Raw genomic sequence first — 25101 nt, 5'->3', positions numbered from 1 at the left:
ACAAGACCACATGGGTTTGCCAAACAGAATGAATACCGCGCAAAAGCAGCTTGCTGTGCTGCTGGCAACGGAGGATTTAGGACACTAAAGGCTAAGGCTCTGGGAGGCCAAGAAGATGGTTAAATAAACTAAAGTATTACAGTTAGATGATAAATACAAAAGAGACCACATAGGCTCAGTAAAAGTCCTCACATTTCTAGCTCATTTCATCTTAGTTTTTTGCTCAGAACTTCATAAACTATAAAATCCAGGTTTTTCAGGGCAAAAGTGCCAACCCATTTGGACAGAATTCAACTTTTGTTCCAAAGTGGAACAAATGATTCTCTGCCCACAGCTGAATCACAGCAACCTAATCCAAAATGAGAAAAAAACTGCAAAGCATAAAATATTCCCTCTTTAAATTACTGAACATTCTGGGTCACCCACAGAAAGGAAAATAGTGGTGAATTAGGAGAAACTAAGGGGCCGTCTTGACTTGGAAGAGGAGTCTGTCCTTGAGGACAAGCAGCTTTCTTTGCTGATTACTGTTAATGGAAAGAAGACAGGGTGTGAGAGTGGTCACTTCTTGAGGGAACCCAACTTGCTGAGGAGTCATGATGCTCTAGGCTGGCGGTTCTCAAACTTGGCCGCACAATGGAATTTCATGCGGCACCCTAAAAACCACTGAGGCCTGGATTCTACCCTAGAGATTCTGATTTAACTGGTCTGGGGTGTGGCCTGGGCATCAAAAATTTTAAAAGCTCCCACGTAATTTTAATGTGCCACTGAGGTTGAAAACCACTGACCTGGGTTCTAGAACCCAGACACAGCAGGGTACTTAGCAGGCTACCAAACATTCAGTAAATATTTGTTACCATTGGTCATAGTAACTTAAAAAAAAATTCTTATTGAGATAAAATTCACATAACATAAAATTCACCATTTTAAAGTGTACAATTCAGTGGATTTTAGTGTATTCTCAGAGTTGTGTGACCAGCACCACTATATAATTTCAGAACATTTCCACCACCTCAAAAAGAAACTCTGTACCTATTAGCAGGCAGTCCCTATTCCCCCTTCCTCCAAGCCCCTGGCAAACATTAATCTGTTTTCTGTCTTTACAGAGTTTCCTATTCTGGACACTTCACATAAATGGAATCATACACTATGTGGCCTTTGGTGTCAGGCTTTTTTCAGTTAGCATAATGTTTTCAAGGTTCATTCATGTTGTAGCATGTATCAGTGCTTCATTTCTTTTTATGGCTGAGTAACATTCCATGGATAGACTACATTTTGTTTTTACATTCATTAGTTGATGGACATTTGCATTATTTCCACTTCTTGGCTATTATGAATAATGCTGCTATGATCATTCATGTACAAGTTTTTTTGTGAATGTATATTTTCATGTCTCGTGGGTGTATACCTATGTAGGAGTAGCATTGCTGGGTCATGTGGTAATTCTATATTTAACTTTTGGAGGAACTGCCAAACTGTTTCCACAGTGGCTGCACCATTTTATACCTCAGTGTGTGAGGATTCCAGTTTTTCCATATTGTTGTCAATATTTGTTATTCTTCATTTAAAAAAAAATATAGAACATGAATGGACCTAGAGACTGTCATACTGAGTGAAAGAAGTCAGGCCGAGAAAGACAAATATATGATATCGCTTATATGTGGAATGTAAAAAACTGGTACAAACGAACTTATTTACAAAACAGAAATAGAGTCACAGATGTAGAAAACAAACTTATGGTTACCAGGGGGAAGGAGCAGGGAGAGATAAATTGGAAGATTGGGATTGACATGTACATACTACTCTATATAAAATAGGTAACTAATAAGAACCTACTGTATAGCACAGGGAACTCTACTCAGTACTCTCTAATGACCTATGTGGGAAAAGAATCTAAAAAAGAGTGGCTATATGTATAACTGATTCACTTTGCTGTATAGCAGAAACTAACACAACATTGTAAATCAACTATACTCCAGTAAAAAATTAATTAAAAAATAAAATAAAATAAAATATAGTGTGTATGAAGTGGTGCTCATTGTGATTTTGATTTGCATTTTCCTAGTGACTAATGATGCTGAGCATCTTTTCATGCACTTATTGGCCATTTGTATACCTTCTTTAGAGAAATGTCTATGTAAATCCTTTGCCTATTATTATTTTTTTTTTTGCGGTACATGGGCCTCTCACTGTTGTGGCCTCTCCCGTTGCGGAGCACAGGCTCCGGACGCGCAGTCTCAGTGGCCATGGCTCACGGGCCCAGCCGCTCTGTGGCATGTGGGATTCTCCCGGACCGGGGCACGAACCCGTGTCCCCTGCATCGGCAGGCGGACTCTCAACCACTGCTCCACCAGGGAAGCCCTCCTTTGCCTATTTTTAAATTGGGTTATTTGTCTTTTTATTGCTGAGCTGTAAGAGCTTTTTATGTATTTTGGATATTAGACCTTTATTCCATATGTGGTTTGCAAATATTTTCTCCCATTCTGTGGACTGTCTTTTCACTTTCTTGATAGTATCCTGTGATATGTAAGTCTTTAGATGAAGTCCAATTTACCTGTTTTTCTTTGGTTACTTGTGTATTTGGTGTCATATCTCGATGATAATTCATTTTGATAAGTAAAAAGTCACTTTTCTCTCTTTAGCTGGGGTAGGCAGCACCTAAGATGGCTTCAAATCCCTACATGCGATATTCATGCTCTTGTGGAATCCCCTCCCCTTGACTGGGCTGGACCCTGTGACAAAATTGACAGGGTGTCACTTCCAAGATTAGGTTACAGAAAGACAGGCTTCTGTTTGCTCTCTTTTGCTCACTGTTACTCACTCTGAGGATCCTGCTGCCATGCTGTGCACTGCCCTGTGGGGAGGCCCACATGTCAAAGAACTGAGGGAAGTTTCTAGTTGACAGCCAGCAAGGAGCTAAAGCAACCACCTAAGCTGCACCCAGATTCAAGGCCCACAGAAACTGAGATAATAAACACTTACAATTTTAAGCCACTGAGCTGTTGTAGGTTAGCTTGTTACACAGAAGTAGATAACTCATATGATGACTTTCTGCAAAGGCAAAATGAGGAAAAATGACAAACTAAACTAAAGCTTGGCAGTGAAGCACTCTCGCCTCTAAAGTAAGGCAACTGGAATTCAGGTGCTTAACCAAATAGTATTCTCTGAGCCATCACAGAACAAGTTGTTTTATTTACTAAAGGGACTTCCAATTAAATATATATAATTTATATTTAATATAACATACATTACATGTTATATATTAATATATCAAATGTAAAGTAATATATTTATCAATAAATTAAATATATGTTCATATTAATGCATTATATATTAATAGAATACATTAAATTTAATATAATGTATATACTTATATATTGTATCAATATATGCTATGTAATGGAATAATAAAATAAAATACAAATAACTAATTTTAGATCAGTAGCACCTATATCTCCAAAACATTCATTCAGAACACCTGAACCAGTTTGTCTCTTCCCGTCTTTCTCTTACCCACAACTGTTTGCTATACCTTCAAATTGGTGTGAGGTTACAGAATACAAGTAGTTATAATATCTGTCTAAGCAAAACAAGTTTAGGCAAATGACTTTGTTAACCAAGTAATATGCAATATACATAAAGTGACCATACAACTCACTCCCAGGACAGTTTTGATTTCAAATCTCCTTTCTTACATGTCCTGTATGGGGTTCAGAGAACAGTTTGCCATACATATACCACAAGGTCAAACAGCAACCATTTAAAATCTTTTGCAGGTTTAGATAATTCAGCTGCACTTCAACTAAGTTATTCCATTTGCACCAAGAGTTGGGAGCTGTGAGGGTTAATGAACCAAGAATTCGAGGTTCTGTAAGTAATAAATCAATCACAGACCATCTTCAAAGCCCAGAAAGTTTCAAAACAATAGCAGCAACCTAAGAGGTCCTGTTTATGAGTTTAGCTGAGTCTAAACAAGGATAATAAGCAGGGAACTTGCCTTACACAGTCTGGGGAAAAGCCACAGCAGGATCAGGTCTAACACAAATCCCAGACAGAAGGGTTGTTTTGCTCCACGGAGCTGAGCAGCTGGCCAGAGGGAAGAGAGGGCGGCCTTTGATATCCCCATCCTGGCCACGCGGTCATTCCTTTCATCTTCTCTCATCAGGAACCCACTTTGTTGTCCAGTCCTGGTACAAAATACTTATTCCACAAAAGCACATGAGAGTCTGGTCTGAAGATAAGAAGGGGTCTTTCCCTTCGCTTTCTACTCCTTTGCACTTTGCACTCCTTGATGCTTGCGGAGCACGGAGAACAATTAGAAAAGCAAAGACAAAGAATTAGAATCACCTGAGTCAATTAGTAAAATCAATTTATCTTTTTCAGAGCCTGAGACTTATTTGGGGATATTAAAAGGCTTGGGGAGGTAGACCCAAATTCCACAAATGTGGACTAAATGCAGCTCATTTCAGCACAGCAAACATTGCGGAAGTGGCCTTGAGGTGGCAGACACAGGGCTGGGCGCTGGGGTGCAGGGGTGAATGAGGCCTGGACCCACCCTCACCAGATCGGCTGCTCAGCACCCAGACTCAGCGTTCCATACAAATAGCGAGTCATTATGTTGCACACCTGAAACTAATATAATGTTAGATGTCAATTACATCTCAATAAAAATTCTTAGATTGATACAGCTGAAAAAAAAGTTAATGGCCTTGACAAGGTTCAGGGCTGTGAGGGGCAGCGGGGCATGGAGAACCCCATCAGCCCTGGGCAGCGGAAGCAGGCAAGGAGAAGTGCTTGGAGCAAAGAAGAGCTTATTCCCCCTTCTCCATCAGCGTGGTGCCCTCCCAGTGGTGAGCCACCAGGGCCCTGGGACTCCAGCCCACACAATGGAAACCCGGGGGGAGCTAAATACCACAGCTGCAGGCTCCCTGCGGAGTTGAGGGGAGAATGAATAAAGTGCTCATCGGACAACTCACAAAAAAGAAAGTTGATGGGCTCACACACCCCCTTACCACAGATGCAGGGCCTTACCCATCTTGGACAAAATTACAAACCTTTGGGTTGGTTTCTGAGACCCTTTCATATTCCATTTCTCACCCCAGTCTGCCATGGGAGGCTGTGGTCTTCTCCTTTCCCCCTCCCACCTTGTTTCATCAAAACTTACCTGTCCTGTGTCTCATTCCTTCAGGGTTTGCTCTTTACTGAGTAACCAAGGTCATCTACAAGCATCACCAAAGAGCACGTTTACTTTTTTTTTTTTTTTTTGCGGTACGCGGGCCTCCCACCGTTGTGGCGCACAGGCTCCGGACACGCAGGCACAGCGGCCATGGCTCACGGGCCCAGCCGCTCCGCGGCATATGGGATCCTCCCAGACCGGGGCACAAACCCGTGTCCCCTGCATCGGCAGGCGGACTCTCAAACCACTGCGCCACCAGGGAAGCCCACGTTTACATTTTAAGACAGGTCTTCAGTGCTTCAGCCTAGAGGAGCATCTGATGTGAGGATTCTGGAGAAGCACTGTGGCATTTTGGGGTAGGAGACTCAATGTATGAAGGTTTCTACCCTTTCCCTCCCCCTGCCATAGTAATATGGTTATAGCATTCACCATCCTCTTAATGATTTGGACCAAACCTTTTCTATTTGATGAAAAACAGTTTTAAATTTCACCTGTTCTGGTGAACTGTGTTCAGAGGTATCCAATGTCTCCAAAGGTGGCCAAAAATGTAATAGCCGGCAGCAACTAGGAAGGGAAGTCTTATGATGTAGTGGCAGGGATGTGACCATCACGACCCCACAGGAGCGCTCCAGAGCTGTCCTCAAAGCTGGTCAAGGCTAAAGGAAGAACAACCAGAGACTGTCAAGGGCACACCTTTTCACTCCACAAATGCTAGGGAGGACATGAGAAAACAACTCAGGCTATCAGACAGTCTAAAATATACTAAGGGAGATAAGGCCTCCATACAAATAAAATACATGGCCAAATAATACTCTGAAATATGGGTTTCTTCCTTTTTCTCTGTAGGGCTCCTTTCCCTTCCTTCCATCCCAGCAGGCTCTGGCCTCATTGCCTTAAGGAAGGGATGTACAAGGGAGAAAACATATAGTTTGAAAGTATTTTTGCTTCTTGTTCCAAAAACTTAAGCCCTTAGGGAATCCTAGGGGTGGGGTGTTGTGGAGAAGATTAAAGAAAGAGAACCTGTGTCATCCCCACACTGGAAAGTGTTTTTAACAGGTGGGAGTCTAGAGGGAAAAATGAGAGGTCGTGGATTCCAGGAGCAGAAAAGACCTGTGCCTGGCTTTGCAGCACAGTCACTACTAGTCACTACTAAGGGAAACAATCCCAGAGAGAAAATGGCTGTGTCGAGGCAGATAGGATCAAAGGCAGCCCTGCCAAAGACTCCCACGTGCCAGTCATGGAGGAAAGCAGCAGAAAGCGGGAGGACCTGCAGGGAACGTGTGGGGAGGGATGACATGTCTAAGCAGTGACCTGCATGGACCATGGTCCAGAGAATCTTCCCCCACAACCACTCAACATCTTGGCACTCGGAGGCTCCTGGAACCCCAGAAAGACGGAAGGCTGTTTTTCCACCAGCTAGGCGGAATAAAGCTTGAGGTCGGAAAGCAAGCTGAGTTGGAGAGAATAAAGACATGTTTTTTTCATAGACCTGAGTTTACACCCATGATTCAAGGCAGAGAAGGTGGTGAGTGGCCAGAGGAGGAAGGATGCAAGTGGCTCCAGGGCTGGAGGAGACTGGGGTCTGATTGTGAGAGCGAGTTTGAATTCTCTAGGATTACGGAACTTCCACTGCAGAGAGGGGCTTACAGACCTGGTTCACCGCCTGAGCAAAAGCTGTGTGTTCTGATGAAGATAAATGTGTGATTGCTGATCAACAAGATACTAACAATAAAGCATATATGTTTGTTGATGTGGTGAATCCTGTAGTGAGAATTTCTGAGATGCAGGGTTTACTTCCTAAATCAATTGAAGAAGATTTGGAACTTTTCCTATAAAGGGTGAAATTTATTCCTCTGAGTAGATTGATTTAAGGTTCATGATAGTCAACCAAATGGGAAAGCTTATTTTGGCAACGGGTGCAAGACAGTCTATTGCTCTCATTTTGTTCTTAATCCTTACGCCCTTGCAAAATAAACAATGCACCTTTAAGCAAAGTAAATAAAGAACCGAAAGCATGTTTTAGCCTGATTTGTGTTGGATGATTCAAGATTTTCCCAAGAATCAGCAATCTCTTTGTCCACCAATTTAGTTTTTTTCTTTAATTAATAGACTTTATTAATTGGGGGGCAGTTTTACGTTTTCAGACAAATTGAGTGGAAAGTACAGAGTTCCCATATACTTCCTCACCGCTACTCCCCACCCCCCAATTTCTCCTGCTACTAATATCTTGTATTAGTGTGGTACAATGGTTATAATTGATGAGCCAATACTGATAATTATTATTAACTAAAGTCCATTGTTTAAATTAGGTTTCACTCCTTGTGTTGTATAGTCTATGGATTTGACAAATGTACAGTGATATACATCACCATTACAATATCATGCAGAATAGTTTCATTCCCCTAAAGATCCCCTGTGCTCCATCAATTTATCCTCCCTCCCTTCCCCTCCCAAAGCTGGTGACCACTCCAATTTGCTTTTATCATTAACACAGACAACTCTGGAGAAAATGAGGACCCAATGAATATAGGTACTATTTACATAGGTTTAAATTAAGTCCCCATCTTTATCAGTAGACAAGCTTGTATTTTGTCCATAGCTAAAATAACTGTACTATTTTGAATTCTATCAATAATTGTTTTCAATCAACATTATTTCATAGATCTATTTCTATGTGAACTATTTCTATGTGAACTATTTCATAAATCTATTTCTATGTGGACTCAAGCAGAGTTCACATACTTATCATCTCTGATCTTGTCATAATTTTAAGGATGAATTACTTTATAGTTGCCATGAGTTTGCAGAATTAATTGCCCTACAGTTTTGAGATGTTTGTTCAACTTCTAGCTCTTCTACATAAACAACTGCCATTGAATTGCAATTTGATTCTTTACTCATGAACTAAATGATGTCTTAGCTTTTGTCCACCCTCTTATACAGAGGTCATATTTTACTCAAGGAACAAATTTTGGGAGATCTCTCATAAATCAAGCTCATTTTACCAAAGGAATAAAGAGTATGAGGAATGCATCTGTAGAGTACAAAAGTCTATAACTATTGGAGCACATTTTTACTTTAATGTTGCTTTTAATTTTTAAGCACTATTTAAAATTTTTCCTATAGGGCTATCTCTTAAATTAATAGCATAGTATTAATTTGGTTGATTGGCCTTATTCATACCATTTTATCTAACTTTTATTCTGAACTTTTTGATTTATGGTTGCGTTTTTCAAGCCCTGATTTTAGCAATATCATAACTTGAATAATATTTTTATAGGATTTATAAAATCTTTCAAATTATAGTAATAGCATATGTGAGAATAACAATGTAATAAATGCTAAATTTCAAAGAGAATTTCAGATGTCTTCAAATAACCATAGCTCTCCTGACATGGAGGATGAAGAGGATTACAGCTTGCCAGCTAAAGGGGCACTGCCAGGTGCTAGGCAGCAACAGAGAACAGTTTACAAGTCACTTCCTTATGCAGCAAGACAGTATTTCTGTCTCATACTACTATTGTGGGGACCTAGAGCTGATATGAAGATTATTTTAAGCTGAAGACATTTGAGATCCAACAGATGTGGAAAGAAGCCTTCTCAGAGCTTCCCTTATCTGACTAAAAGCAGCAACGTCTGGGAAATGAGGCTGCCATAAATCCCGTCTGGGGTAGTTTTTGGCTGCGCTGGGTCTTCGTTGCTGCGTGCGGGCTTTCTCTAGTTGCGGTGTGCGGGCTTCTCACTGCGGGGACTTCTCTTGTTGCGGAGCACGGGCTCTAGGTGCGCGGGCTTCAGTAGTTGTGGCGCACGGGCTTAGTTGCTCCGCAGCATGTGGGATCTTCCCGGACCAGGGCTCAAACCTGTGTGCCTTGCACTGACAAGTGGATTCTTAACCACTGCACCACCAGGGAAGCCCATCACCAACTTTCTTATCTCTCATTTGTTCTCCTAAAAATCCACTTGTCTTTCCTAAAGAAACCTATTTGTCTTCCCATAACACCTTTTTCTTCCCTCCCTTGTCCCTACTAAGTTAGTCTATAAACCTCTAAATTTAACTCTTTAAAGAGCCACTACTGCTTTTGTTGGTTTTCATATACATATGAATAAACCTTTTTCTCCTGTTAATCTCTTGTGTCAGTTTAACTCACAGGCCCACAGACACTAAACCCAACAGAGCAGAGGAAAAGTTTTTCCTTTCTAACATTTTAGATTCACGAAAGTCACATTTGCTTACAATGCATTTCCACAGCTAAATGCAGCCCTCAGCCTGCCCCGCTGAAAGTCATGTGCCTTAAAAACACGAGTTTATTTTGTCCCCTTAAAGCTGCAACTCATTTTATCTGATCATCAAAAAAAATTTTTTGTGTGTGTGTAATATAAGATGTGTTTTGTTCTTTTTGTTTTTTTTTTTTAGAAAATTGAGGTGTAGTTGACACACATTAGTTTAGGTGCACACATAATTATTTTATATTTGTATACATTGCAAAATGATCACAATAGGTCTAGTTAACATCCAAGTATTTTCTTTTTTTCAACATGAAAAACTTCCAAGGAGCTGGACAACAGCAACTAACTTAAAAAGGTTTCATCCTGGCTGTGCAAGAATCAGTCTGATTCTTGGGCTATGACTTTATTTTCCTTGAGAAGTTACTTTGCGTACATTGCAGGCAGGCTGTAGCTGTGGTCTGCCATTTCCCATGCAGGACTTACAACTCGCTGCTGCAGGAAGGCCCAGGGGGAGGCTTTGAAACAGCAGTTTTCCAGCTAACTTCTTACATTCATGTAGGTAAATGTAGATGCTGCAGAATCCCAGCCAGCCGGCCTTAGCTGTGACTCTGCAGTGTGTGCTAATGCTGCCTATGATTTTATTCTACAAGAGCCACTCCATGTGTATCAAACCTATGTAGACTAGCTTTTTTTTTTTTTTCTTTTTACAATGGAGTTGTAGGAGTTCTTTTTACATATTTTAGAGATTAACCCCTTATCAGCTTAACCCCTTTTCAGATACATGGCTTACAAATATTTTCTCCCATTCATTCTCTAGATTGCCTTTTCACTCAGCTGATTGTTTCCTTTATTGTGCAGAGGAATTTGAGGTTGAGGTCCTTCCACTTGTTTATTTTTGTTTTTGTTGCCTGTCATATAGCCAACATATGGAAAGAACATCAACAGATAAATGGATAAAGAAAATGTAGTATATTCATACAATGGAATACTCTTCAGCCTTTAAAAAAAGAAAAGGAAATCCTGCTATATGCAATAACATGGAGGAACCTTGAGGACATTATGCTAGGTGAAATAAGCCAGTTACAGAAAGAAAATTCTGCGTAATTCCACTTATATGGGGTATCTAAAACAGGCAAATTCATAGAATTAAAGAGTAGAATGACGGTATTAGGGGTTAGGGGGAGGGGGAAGTGGGGAGTTGCTAACCAACAGGCATAAATTTTCAGTCCAACAAGATGAATAAGCTCTGGAGACCTGGTGTACGTAACATTGTACCTGTAGTCAACAATGAGGTATTGTACATATAAAATTTGTTAAGAGGGTAGATCTCATGTTAAGTATTCTGACCACAATAAAAAATTTTCTTTAAAATGTTAACCTATTTTAAACTAAAACAGGGAAATGGGCAAAGGAAAACGCAGATACCTTGCCGTGGAACATCTCAGTTGGCTGACGAACGATGGTAAAGGAAGATCTTAATATATGAAGATCTCCCACAGCTTGGAATATTCAGCAGAAGGTCACAATATGGAGAGCCCTCATCTCCTTCTTCTGTGAAAAGACCTCATAATAGTCTACAAAGCCCTGGTTCCTGGCTATTTCTCTGACCTCAGACCTCTCTGTCTACCTCTCTACCCTTTGCTCACTTCACTCTAGAGGGAAGGGCAAAGAGAATTCAGAGATCTCATTAATATCAAAGGAATATATAAAAGAAGCCATTCCATTAGGGATCATATTTCTTACAAATGACTCTTAACTGGTGAACCCATACTGTCTCTTTGATCTGTGGAATCTAGAGCCTTCCTACTCAAAGTGGTGGGGTCCACACACCCAGAAGAAACCAACCTTGCTGAAACCTTGATCTTGGACTTCTAGACACCAGAATTGTGAGAAAATAAATTTCTGTTGTTTAAGCCACCCACGCTGTGGTCCTTTGTTATGGCAGCCCTCCGAAAACCAATACATAGCATCAATATCACCTGGGAGCATCTCAGAAGTACTGATTTTCAAGCCCTAACCCAGACCTACTGAATCAGAATCTCTGGGGAATGAAACCCCCAAATCTGTGTGTGAACAAGTCCTCTAAGTGACTCTTGTGCAGCTAAAGTTTGAATAGCACTGATCTGGAACAGTGCTTCTTCAAGCTGTGTATCAGCATCACCTGGGCAACTTTTGAAAAAGAGCAGTGCCTGGGCCTCACCTTAATATTTTGGTTCAGATGCTTGAGTGTTGGACGGTAAGGGTTTGCATGGGCAGACCTGGTTTAGGTATTTTCTTAAGCTGCCCCGGTTTAGGTATTTTCTTAAGCTGCCCTGTTGACTCTAAGGTATAGCCAGGGCTAAGCTCCCCAGGTCTAGAGCCTGTTGTCATGATGTGGGAACCTGCAGAAGAGATGACTGAGTGTAGGTACTTCGGGTAAAGTGGGGCAGCTTACTAACTGCCTAACCTAAGGAGCTTCACTGGTGGTGTGTGATTTCAAAAAGATACCTTATTCCTTCTCTAGAGATAATGACACATACCTCTTCCACCTGCAAATTCCCACCTCCTCTCTATGACTGGGTGAGACGGTTAGTTTTATATGTCAGCTTGACTGGCCATGGGTTGTCCAGACCCAACATTTTTTCTGGGTGTGTCAGTGAGGATGTTTTCAGATGAGATTAACCATTTGAATTGGTGGACTCAGTAGATGGCCCTCCTCCATGTGGATGAACTTCACCCAATCCACTGGGGACCTGAGTAGAACAAAAAGCAGAAACAGGTGGAATTTCCTTCTTTTTTTCTTACCTCACTGCTAGAGCTCGGACATCTCATCTCATCACGTCAAGCCCCCAGACTGGGATTTATATCATCAGCTCCCCTGGGTCTCAGGCCTTCAGACCCCAAATGAATTACACCACTGGCTTTGCTGGGTCTCCAGCTTGCAGACAGCAGATCATGGGTCTTTCTCAGCCTCCATAATCTTGTGAGCCGATTCCTCATAATAAATCCCATTTAGATAGATGGATAGGATGAAAGAAAAGAAAGAGATAAAAAGTGAGAGAGGAAGGAAGGAAGGAAGGAAGGAAGGGAAGGAGGGAGGGAGGGAGGGAGGGAGGGAGGGAGGAAGAAAATCCCCTACTGGTTCTGTTTCTCTGGAGAACCCTGGGCAAGCACAAATGCCAAGGAGGTAAGAGCATCTTACGAGATGGGAGCAGCCTGACACCAGACTGAAAGGGGGAAATTCAGATGTTCTGGACCTAGTGTTACTGTCCTTAGTCTTGCATGTAATTGGGCATGTGCAAGGCTCCTTAAGAACAGCTTAAGGATGTATGGGGCTATTTCTCCTAAGGGATTAGTAAAGCTTATATTCTAAGCTTCCAGGCTTCCTGTTTAGGATTTTATAAACTCCTCCATGCTGAGGTGTAAATGCCTGATTAGGTTTAGTGAGGTACCCTTTCTGCCTGTGTTTGCATTTTAAAAAAGGGATAAAGCCTTACGTTATGAGAAAACAATTCTGGAGGTGGAATTTTATGCACTAGCAAACTGGCAAGAGAAATGGGGGTTGGAATGGAAAATAATGCTACTAATAGCAATAATCACTGAATATTTATCAAGTGCTATGACTATACTTAGAGCACTTCATCCATTGTCTCATTTAATCCTCACAGCAATACTGGAGGTAAATGGGAGAACTTGAACCTAAATCATCTGTGCCTACACAGATCACTGTCTACATTAGCATGACTTTTACCCACTGCCTTCAGTAATAGGTCTTTGGAAACTCTTGCCCAGGAAGATGAAGTTACACACAACTTTTGTTATTGTCATGAAAGTACTCCACTGGTCTCATCAATTCTCAGACTCCTTTGGAAACCCTCACCCTGCTGTGTCTGTCAAGCCCTTGCTCAATCCTAAACAAGCCGAAAACCTATAAATACCCCACCACTGCCCTCTCTTTACTAGATGCTGCTAAAACTCTGTTGAGGTAGGGATCTTCCTTATCTCAGTAAGCTATTAACTCAGCTTTGCTTTGTCCACAAGCTCTTTGGTGGTGCTTTGGGGAGCAGCATTTGACAGCACTATTCTTAGCTCCATTTTGCAAGTGAGGAAATTGAGGCCCAGAGGAGTTAGTTAATTTATCCAAAGACACAGAGCTAGTAAGTGGTGGGTCCAGGGTTCAAATCCTGCCATTCTGATTCCAGAAAGCACATTCCCAGCCACATCTACACTGCCTCCCTGTATTATATGAAATCATATAATACAGTCACTTATTCTTTCTCTACCAGCGATCAACCAAGAAAAATCAACACAAACTGTGAAAGAACGTGTGCCTTCAGGCTACCTCTCCTTACTGCCTGTGCTATGTCTCTGCTGTCAAGGGTGGTCATAGGCCAGGACCTCCTCAGATAGGTCCTTAGTTCCTGGAAGGAGGAGGGGGGAGGTAGGTAAGGTGGGAGGCTCGGCTGTCAGCGAGCAATGTACTCCTCTGCCTCAATTCATGCAGCTTCTTACTAGACAATCACAGGTCACTTAAAAATCCCAGAGAAGCTAGAACTTAAAATGGCTCCCTGACCTAGGCCATGCTTTAAGCTTTGCTGAAGCCAGGAATGTGGTGCTTTTAAACTATCCAAGCCCCAGGGCACTCCTGCCTGCTTAGATCATTACAGGAAACGTGGTGTGTTACCTGGGGTCTGTTACTGCTTTCCTTTGATGTCCATCTGCCCAAGCCTGTCACCCTCTCCCTGTTCACAGAGCAGCTGCCCGCCCACTGCCTTCATGTCCCTGGTATCCTGGGGTGAATCTGCTCCCCACTTCACACTGAAGTCTAGCTGCTTCTTTCTGCTGCCCTGCTCCCCCAGCCCCCTTTCTCTGTCTCCAGCCTTCTGCCTGCCCTGTCTTGCAATCCAGCCTAGGATGCCCAACATCCTGGCAGTTCCAACAGACCACGCCCTGGCAACAGAGAGCAGGCAGGCAGGCAGGCAGATGCATGCTGCTATGGGTGGGGAAGTTTTCCCACCTGGCAGCACCTCCCAGACTGAGAAGAAAAACCAACACAAACTGTGAAAGAATGCATGCCTTCAGGCTCCCTCTTCTTACTGCCTGTGCTATGTCTCTAAGGGTGGTCATAGGCCAGGACCTCCTCAGATAGGTCCTCAGGAAGCAAAGCCCTCCGAAGGAGGAGGGGAGAGTTAGGGAAGGTGGGAGGCCCGGCTTTGTTAATGACCAGCCCACTCCTCTGCCTCAGTTCATGCAGTTTCTTACTGGCCAATCAGGGGTCACTTAAGTTCAGGTCTGCTGTAGGTTAGTTCACACAAGTTGATAAAGGCACTAAAAACAGCTGATTGAGGGAGAAGTGTGTGCCTGCTCCTTTAGCAGACCCTAACCAAGTACTCGCTCACAAACCCATGAAAATCAGCTGGCTGCAGTCCGAACCCCTTGCTGCCCTCCCTACCACCCACGGCTTCAGTCTCTTACTCCACCAGCTTGTTCACTGTTTCAGTTCCACACTGCTGAATAACAAACCAACCCCAAACAGGAGCTTAAAACCATCATTTTCCTTCCTGACCTTTCTGTGGGTTGGCCGGGCAGTCCTTCTGCTGGTCCTGCTGGTCCTGCTGGCTCCCTCACATGGATGCATTCAGCAGAGGGCGAGCTGGCCGCTGGGCTCAGAGGGGAGGTCTGGACTTCTCTTGCTATGAGGTCTCTCAGGGAGGCTGCGTTTCTTTCCATGCGGCTCTGGAGCAGCGTGCCAAGAAGGCAAGGCTGCTCGGGGCCTGGACTTGGAAGTCATACAATGTCACTTCTGCCACCTTCTGTTGGTCTAAGCAAGTCACAGGCACCCCAGACTCAAGGCATGGGGAAGTGGACTCCACTTCTTGACAGAAGGATTGTGTATTCATTGGGACTGCAATGGGTACCACCAGAGGAAGTAAACTCCATTATCCAAAAAGACGTGAGAAGCATCTTAATATCCACTAATACTAATGACTAAGAAAAGAAAACCTACTTACCATGTACTGGATACTGTGCTAAGTACAATACTTCACAAGAACCCAGTGAGGTAGGTGTTAGAGATGAACATTTATCTCCCAGTGCTCCCGTTTCCATGTGGAGAGGGAGAATTCCCCAGAGAAGAACTTCCTGGTTTTTGCCCTCACCACCCCTATTTCCTCCCATGGGACCAGTGACTCCTCTGCTGGTGAATCTAGGAGAAGGAGTGCATTTCTCCCTCCTTGAGATCCCAGAGTGTGTTCAGCCTGCTCCGGGGGCAGGTGTGCCTGGTGAATTGAGCCAGAGGCTCAGTTCAGTTCAGGAGGAGGGGGATATTAGAAATCCAATTGGTCCACCAAAGTCACCTTCTCCAAACAGCTTTACCAATTGTAAATGAGTTGTTTTGAACTCCATCTGCCTCAGTTTCTCAATTGTTTCTGAACTCAGGCAGGGAAAGAATGGGTATAATTTACTGGAAACTTCCAAATCTCGACAGCAAACACTATTAGCCCTTTTTCATTGAGAAGTTAAATAATTTGTACCCCCCCTCTCACCCCCTCTCTCCTAGACTGCAGGAAGCCATGTAATATTTATGCTCCAATTTTTCTTCCTTCAACCAAATCCAGGTTAACAAACAAGTCTTTAACACCTTCTCTGTTCCCACTTGTTCACATCTTGTGTGTCAAGCACTTGCAACCTAGAGGTCGACAGAGGTATCCTGACCTTTGAAAATTTAATTAGAGTTGACTCAAAATCCCTCCCCCACCAGAAGTGTGGGGAAAGTCCTGAGTCCCTCCCATTCCCCTGGATTTGGGGTGGTTTATCTCGTTTTACCTTATTTCTAGTGGGTTGTAAATCCACGATCCTATTTCCACCACATTATAAACTACCTCACCATCTTGTATGTGCTAGTTCTTCCCCCCACTGTCCCCAGCCATGGAATATGACACATTGCCTTGATTTCGCCCCTTAAACAGCCCTAACACCGAATGTGTGGGAGTGAAGCAGACCTGATTGGTGTGCGGTGTTGGGGGAGTTCTGAGTTGCTCAGGCCCCTCAAGCCTCTGCTGAGACCTGTAACTGTCCATCCTAGCTCCCCTCCTATCTTGCACTTTATTATGTAAAACTTCAAACATATCTAACAGAAGAGAGACTATTGAATGAATAGTCTAGACAATGAACCCTAGGATTCCAGCACTTAGTTTCAACAATCAGCAAATCACAACCAAGAGTCATTTCCTCTATACCCTCATCCATTCCCCTGCTGGAATTATTGCAAAGCAAACTCTAGATATCACTTTATTCACAATTGTCTCAGCTTGCATCTCTAGAAGAACTGCTTTTAAAAGCATAACCACCATACCAATACCCTTCTAAATATAATTAACAGCAATCCTTGAATATCAGCAAATATCAAGTCAGGATTCCCCCTCTCCTGGTCCTCCCCTTACCCCGTAGCTCCAACCACAGCTAACTGAGATGACTTGAACATGTACACCTGCAGCAGATCTCAGGTCTCGACGCTACAACACAGACCCATGTAAGGACTGCCTACCTGAACCCGGCCGACTGCTCCATTGGGCACAGTGGGCCCATTGCCTACAGACCATAACATTTTCAGGAGCTTACAAAAATGTTTTAGTTCTTTTTGGTTTTTTTTTTTTTTTTTTTTTTTTTGCGGTTTGCGGGCCTCTCACTGCTGTGGCCTCTCCCGTTGCGGAGCACAGGCTCCGGACACGCAGGCTCAGCGGCCATGGCTCACGGGCCCAGCCGCTCCGCGGCATGTGGGATCCTCCCAGGCCGGGGCACGAACCCTGCCTGCCTGCATCGGCAGGCAGACTCCCAACCACTGCGCCACCAGGGAAGCCCTAGTTCCTTTTATATAAGAAAAAAAGATGAACTTTTAATTTGAAAAAGTCTTAATATATAATATTTATATGTTCATCTTTATGCTAATGCAGTCATAAACTATAATTTTTAATATTATTTTAAGGAAGAAAGGACCCAGAAAAGCAAAAGTGCCTAGGGTCCCTGAAAGTCATAATACAGCCCTGCAGCTGCCATCTCCTTTTAGATGTCTCAAAGGTTTCCTCTAATCTAAGTGTCCTGAACTGAACTCATGCTTTTCCACTCTTTTCTTCTGGTCATCTCCCGGTGTTCCCTACGTCAGTGAAGGGCTCACTGTTGTGGAAAAGATCAGTCAAATGAGAACACACCCAGGCTATTTATTCAGAGCCTGCTATGGCCAGGGAGTCAGCCACCATCACTTGCAGTTGGCAGAGACTCAAAGGCAGAGGAGTGGGACAGCTTTAGAGTGGGGGGGGGGAAGGGGACAGGGGACGGAGGCTTTGGGAATACTCTGCTAGACCCTGTTGGCATGGGGAAGGTGGAGACCACCTAACTAGAAACACGGCATCCTATGTGATTGGCTTGGGGAATATATTTGGCTTTCTCTACTTGGGCCTGAGATGGAAGTGGGGGCAAAAAAATAGGTATCAGTTGGGACCACTGGCCAGATCCTGACCATTCTGGGCTGATTGCTGCAGAGGCTGTGGTTTGGATTCCTGACCTGGTTGCTGCACAGGTGGTGAGTCAGAGTTCTACTGTCATATGTGGCCTGGCCATTGTCCACTTGTATATCCAGATCCTCACTATCTATCTTGTTTCATAAGTTAGAAATCAAGGAATTATCTTGAATGCTTTTCTCTCCCCAACCCCATATCCAATCCATCACCAAATCCTGTGAAAATACACCTCCTCAAATATCTCTCAAGGCCTGTCTCTTCCTTGCATCTCCACCATGGTACCACCAAACTATTTTCATCTTTCATCTGATCTACTAAGTAGCCTCCTAACTTGGTCTATCTACCTCCAGTGCCCCCTCCCCAATTTATTTGTAGAAGTAATGTTTTCAAAAGGCAACCATGGTTACATTAACCTCATGCTTAAATTATTTCAACAGCTCCCACTGGTTTTAGTATAAAGACTAAAATCTTCAAGGTGGCCTCCAGGGCCCTGTACAGTCTGGCTTCCATCCGCTGCCTCCTCACTGATCACACAACCCCTTTTTTCTTCCCATCTGAGCCACGCTGGCCTTTCAGTCCCCAACACCTCTACCCATCTGCCACAGGGGATTTACTGCAAGGCTGTGCACAGCTCCTGAGGCAGATGAACAGGGGAGGGCTGTGGTGGGGGCCAGGGCAGCTCCAGGTATCAAAAGTAGGAGGAGAACAGTGAAGTCTCATCAGGGCACCACTACTGGGAACAACCGCCTCCAACTACCCCTGCCTCTGCACCACTCTGCCCATGATCCAAAGCCCCAGAGGACAGTTCAATGAGCTGGCTCAGGTCACATGCCCATCCCTTGGCCAGGGTACCTGGAATAAAAGTCTCAATAAACCTTTATCGATGAAGAGAAATCCCCCAAAGAAAATTGGGAGTTCTTACCAGAAGGAGGAGGAATGGGTGCAGGGTCGCCCCCAAATCAACAAATATCCACTAACCACATTTCCCACTACCTGGACTGATTTCCTGTCCTTTCTTTGTTAGTTAACACTACTTAATTTTTAGATTCCAGCCCAACATCCTTTCATTAAAGAATCCTTCCCTCACCTTCCCAAGGGAGTCAAAGTTCTCTATTCCATCATCTTATAGCACTATAACCTCTCCTTCATAGCACTTGCCATTGCTGTATTTTACATTTATTTGTGAATGTTTGAATAACCTCCATGTCTCTCAGTTGGCTAAATAGCCTATGAGAGCAGAGCCCATATATGTTTGGCTTACTATGATAGCTTCAGTGCCTAGCACAGTGCCTGGCAAAGCAAAGACATCAAACAAACATTCATTTAATGTATGAATCAAGCCATAAAGATATTTCTTTTCCCAGTGATATGAATTATGCCGCTCCCCCCTTAGAAGGCAAAAGGAGCTAAATTTTAAACAATTTTTTCCAATTCATACTTTATTACATAATGTTCTTATTTACTCTTTACAATAATGCCACAGGAGCTCACTTTATACATAAAGAAACTGAGGCACAGGGAGTTAGGGAATTTTTATGATCCACGTGGGATACAAACCAAGGTCTGATTCCAAAACTCAAGTTCAAATCTACCATATGGTGTCATATACCAATTTCACCTCAAAAAAAAAGGTGGTTGAGGTAAAAAATTATATATACTTTAAATTACATAATTATATAATCTATATAGTTATATAAAATTCTTCCTAGTTCCAAAAGAAGCTATTTAGAATTGCTACTAATTTTTTTTTAAATTTTTTTTGGCGGTACACGGGCCTCCCAGTGTTGTGGCCTCTCCCGTTGCGGAGCATAGGCTCCAGATGCGCAGGCTCAGTGGCCATGGCTCACGGGCCTAGCCACTCCGTGGCATGTGGGATCTTCCCAGACCGGGGCACGAACCCACGTCCCCTGCATCGGCAGGCGGACTCTCAACCACTGCGCCACCAGGGAAGCCCCTAGGAGTGTATTTAATTACACATATTTAAATTTTTTCTTCTGCTATTGGTTCCTAATTTCATCATTGTGGTCAGAGAACAGATTTTGTATGAATTCAATTCTTATAAATTTATTGACATTTGTTTTATGACCTAATATATGATCTATCCTAGAGAATATTCCATGTGTATTTGAGAAGAATGTGTGTTCTGCTTTTGTTGGGTATAGTGTCCTATAAATGTCAATTAGGTATTTTTGGTTTATAGTATTATTCAAGCCTTCTATTTCCTTGTTGATCTTCTGCTTGTTATTCTTTCTATTATTGAAAGTAGAGTATTGAAAAACTCAACTTGTTGAATTATCTATTTCTCTTTTCAATTCTACCAGGTTTTGCTTCATCTATTTTGGGTTCTTGTTGTTAGGTATATATATGTTTATAATTGTTGTAGTTCTCTAATGGATTGACCATTTCATTACTATAAAATGTCCTTCTTTGTCTTAAAATCTAATCGTCCAATATGAGTATATCCACTCACTTTAGTTAGTTTTCATAGTATATCTTTTTTCATCCTTTTCCTTTCAGCTTATATATTTCTTTGAATCTAAAGTATGTGTCTTATAGACAGCATACTACTGAGTACATTTTTTTTGTTTTTTTTTTTTTGCGGTACGCGGGCCTCTCACTGTTGTGGCCTCTCCCGTTGCGGAGCACAGGCTCCGGACGCGCAGGCTCAGTGGCCACAACTCACGGGCCCAGCCGCTCCGTGGCACGTGGGATCTTCCCGGACCAGGGCACGAACCAGTGTCCCCTGCATCGGCAGGTGGACTCTCAACGACTGCGCCACCTGGGAAGCCCTTGAGTACGTTTTTTTAATCCATTCTGTCAATCCCTGCCTTTTGATTGGACTGTTCAGTTCATTTGCATTTAATGCAATTACTCATAACATGAAATTTATGCTTGCCATTTTGCTTTTTTCACATGTTACATCTTTTTATTCCTCTATTCCTCCATTCCTCCCTTCTTCCATGTTAGATATTTTCTAGTGTACCCTTTAAATTCCTTGTTATTTCTTTTACTATATTTAAAAAATTATTTTCTTAGTTGTTGCCCTGTATATCTTAACTTATAACAATCTAATTCAGATTAATATCACTCCATTCCCTCCCCTCTTTGGGCTGTTTTTTAATACACTGTATGTCCATCAACACAGATTTATAATTATTGCTTTATGCAGTTGTCTTTTTTTTTGCCCATGCCACATGACATGTGGGATATTCATTCCCCGATCAGGTATTGAACCTGCGCCCCCTGCGTTGGGAGCATGGAGTCTTAACCACTGGACTGCCAGGGAAGTCCTATGTAGTTGTCTTTTAAATTAGGTAGGAGAATAAAAGGGTTACAAACAGAAAAATACATGTATACTATCTTTTATATTTACCTATGTAGTTAACTCAATTTTATTTCTTCATGTGGATTCAAGTTATTGTCTAGTGTCCTTTCATTTTAGCCTGAAGGACTCCCTTTAGTATTTACTGTAAAGCAGGTCTGCTGGTGATGAATTTTCTCAGTTTTTGTTTAAGTGGAAATGTCTTAATTTTATTTTTGAAGGATGTTTTGTTAGCTAGAGTATTCTTGGCTGACAGTACTTTTCTTTAGTGCTTTAAATATGTCATGCCACTGCCTTCTGGCCTCTCTGGTTTCTGATGAGAGGTCACCTGTTAATCTTATTGCAGATCCTTTGCATATGATGAGTCACTTCTCTTGCTGCTTTCAAGATTCTCTCTTTGTCTTTGATGGCGGACAGTTTGATTACGATGCGTCAGGTTGTAGATCTTTTTGAGTATATCACACTTGGAGTTTGTTGAGTTACCTGGATGTGAAGGTTGTTTTTCATCTAAGCTGGGAAGCTTTTGGCCATTGTTTCTTTAAATATTCCTTCTGCCCCTTTATCTCTCTACTCTATTTATGAAATTCCCATTATCAATATGTTAATACCCTTGATGCTGTCTTACAGGGCTTTGAGGCTTTGTTTATTTTATTTCATTCTTTTTTCTTTCTGTTCCTCAGACTTGATCATCTTCATTGACCTATCTTTAAGTTTGCTGATTCTTTCTTCTGACTGCTCAAATCTACTGTTGAGCCCCTCTAGTGAATCCGCTAAAATATATGTCACAAAGTCCAGGCTCATGTAGTACATTTATTGGACAATCCTGTGTGTTTTCATTAAGCACTTGCATTTTCCCCCTCATACAATTCTGAACAAGCTTGGTTATCTGTTTCCAGAGCACAAAAGATCAGAAAAGAGGCTACTTAGAGACTATTCTCCCAATAAAAAGAGAAATGACAGGAAAACTATGAAAAGTGGATATCATAATCTAAAGAGGTCAGACCACTTAGCCTAAGCAATGTGCTTCATACTTAAACACTTTCTGAGAGGTTTACCAAATTAAGTTATTATGTGATAGTTGATGTTCATAATAAATATCTCAAGCCAATGGAAAAAGGTTACATGTATGTTCAGTATCAAAAGAATCTCCTTAGGAAAGCAGGGAAACAAACTTTTAAAAATACAGGAAGTTTTAGCACTCAAGGGGGTTTCACTTATATGAAACGTTAATCTCAGGTGTCTCAAAAATTGGTAACAGATAATTAAAGTATTCTTCTAGTTTACAGATACAGATCTTTACCAGATTTACATGCATATTTTAACTAAATTAACAGATCTTGTTTAATAAACTGACAAATAAGCAAATTTTGTGGAGGAATTGGGCCACTTTTGCTGGATTCTATGATGGCAAAAGACTCAAGTTGTCCAGTTCAACCTATGCCTGAATACAGGAATCTTTTCTAAAATCCATGTATAGTCATCATTCCAGTTTGTGCTTGAACATTTTCAGGGATTTGGGTGGAGTTGGCAGTTGACCTTTCCAAATAAACGCCTCCATTACTGCATAGCTACCAGAAAGATTTTTCTACACTTAGCTGACATCGGCTGCTCTGTAAATTCCTTGTTCTACTTCTAGTTCTAAGTAATTTTACTTTGACTTCCCTTTCCTCTTTCAGATGCTGACCCTTGAAACATAGCTATCACTGCTACTTTAGTGTCTTCTCTAAGCTAAACATGTTATTTCTCTTAACTATTGTTCATATAACATAGCTTCCAGAAGAATCAACATCTCATTCATCACCTCTGAATAGTCTCAAATTTATTTTCAGTTTCTTCAGGTATAACATCGAGAAGTGGACACATATATCTAATGTGTTCTGATTAAAGTAGTGTACAGTAGTACTATCACACTCCACACTTGGTGGAACATGTACACTGTACATATTCCACTAATGCAACCTAATATTTTTTCCAATAATCTTATCACAATCTTAACTCCCATGTGGAAAGTAACACCTATGCTCTTTTTTTCTTTGGCCATGCTGCATGGCTTACGGCATTTTAGTGCCCCCAGCAGGGACTGAACCCAGGCCCTCGGCAGTGAGAGTGTGAAGTCCTAACCAGTGGACCACCAGGGAATTTCCTAATCTGTCTTTTAAAGACAAGGAGAATTTCAGAATTTAAAGCAGAAGGAAGAGCATTTGCAGTCACAGAGGAGTAAGAGAACATGAATTGAAAAAACCTGTAATGTTTCATTTGCATATTTTTTAATTGGCTGACAATGGTAAGTTTAGTGTGAATTTTAGCTTCACTACAATTTGAGTCAAATGTAATTACTGATGATGATCTTCTGATTACCCACAATTGCTGCAAATATTTGATTTTTCACCCTGATGCTTTGAAACACAAGTAGACTTCTATTTTATGAAATTGCATACACTAAAATTAGAACAGCAATATTGTGACTTTCACCAAATTAGATGAGAATTTATGGAGATTCTCAAGGTACTCTACCTATTTATTAGATACACTTTCTTGAATCTGTTGGGCTGTGCCAGCTTCTGGATCCTTTTGGAAGGTTGGCAAAACAGTGCAGGAGAAGGGATCTCCCAGATTACAGACTCTCTACCACAGCTGTAATAATACTGAATCCTGCAAGTTGTAAAAGAGAAAAGAAGTGAACGAAACAGGCATGAATTCAAATTACCATAGTAATTTCCAACACTGACCCCCACCCCCCAGGTGTAGGGGAGCGGGTATGACAGTTTATCCCTTCACTGCTGAACTATTTTCTACACAGGGAGAAATCAGAAACAGTTATAAGCCATCAAGTTTTCAGCTGCCTTCTAATATCCTATTCTAAAACCGACAATTTTCTGTAATAAATAAAGTTCATCTTCTAAATAGACCAAAAAATACCCTGATGAAGAGAAAATTTGCTGCTTTTTAAATAAAATATTTTCTTTAGCATCTATATAGACAATTTAAATATTTTTACTAAATTTTTAGTTAATAGGATAAATTACATGACGCTTTTCTTTATGTTAAAGACCTCTGAGCTTAGGAATAAATGCTACTTGATCATGGTTTGTAGATTATTTAATCATTATCAGGTTTTGTTTATTAAGATTTTATTTAAGATAATAATATTGTTCTTCTTATCACTCCTGCCCTTCAATCTTTCCATTATCAAAATATTATCATTAGTGGAAAAAGAAGTGATATTGACTACTTTAACCTGGCGTTAATTTAGATCACAGTCCCATTCCTGCTTCTATTATTTTCCAAAGGACCTCTGCTCCTTTAGGACATTCATAGACATGGCTCTGCATTCATCTGCCCAGGCTCTGTCTGCTGGTTGCTAATATAAGCCTTGGTCTGGGTTTAAGCCTGTATTTCCCTTGCTTTTGACCACTCAGACTTGAGACCCATCTATACCATCACACATATGCTTTTAAGGGGCTTGAGACTATGCAGCCCCGGCTCTACTGCCTGACAGAGCTGACTCAGCCACTGCCACCCACATACACAGCCAAGATCTGACAGGCAGAGAACCTCCAGCACTTACCTGGGATTTGCCTTTTGCAGGAACTGGCAGTTCAGTTTGGGAATTGGAGACAGAGAAGGAAGAGGTGATTTTGAACAGGGGGGCATTTGGAAGAGATCAGACCCAAGAAAGGAGGGCACAGTGGGTGGAAGGAAGGAGTGAGCAGCACAAAGGTAAGATGTTCTTGGAGAGTAGGGCAAAGGGTAGAAGTCCAAGAAGCAAATAAAACAAACAAAAAAAACAAAAGAAGAAGAAGAAGAAGAAAGATGGGATGACACCAGAGACATAACTCAGTTATTCAACATTCTCTGAGGTGGGAGTGGCTAACACCAAACCA

General features: G+C 41.9%; 1 protein-coding gene and 1 long non-coding RNA gene across 2 annotated transcripts in view; both read right to left on the bottom strand.

The window, feature by feature from the left end:
* Nucleotides 1-3890: 3890 nt before the first annotated feature.
* On the bottom strand, nucleotides 3891-12924 carry LOC309796352. The gene is made up of 3 exons (XR_014292430.1): nucleotides 12185-12924; nucleotides 5665-5829; nucleotides 3891-4291 (listed from the first exon to the last, which is right to left on the bottom strand). It is a non-coding gene; the product is annotated as an uncharacterized lncRNA (long non-coding RNA).
* Nucleotides 12925-23465: 10541 nt separating this feature from the next.
* The window catches only part of SPMAP2L (sperm microtubule associated protein 2 like), a gene marked incomplete at its 5' end in the record, with an annotated part of 37620 nt that continues 35984 nt past the window's right edge, over nucleotides 23466-25101 (bottom strand). The window contains one exon of the mRNA XM_082642993.1: nucleotides 23466-23869. Coding sequence (XP_082499119.1) covers nucleotides 23728-23869 — 142 coding nt within the window. The 3' untranslated portion in view covers nucleotides 23466-23727. The remainder of the gene's footprint in view (nucleotides 23870-25101) is intronic.

Source organism: Mesoplodon mirus (genome assembly GCF_964341445.2).
Source record: "Mesoplodon mirus genome assembly, chromosome: 2".
NCBI lineage: Eukaryota > Metazoa > Chordata > Mammalia > Artiodactyla > Ziphiidae > Mesoplodon > Mesoplodon mirus.
Note: the sequence above shows the minus strand (reverse complement) of the source record. Positions and strands in the feature narration are given on the sequence as shown.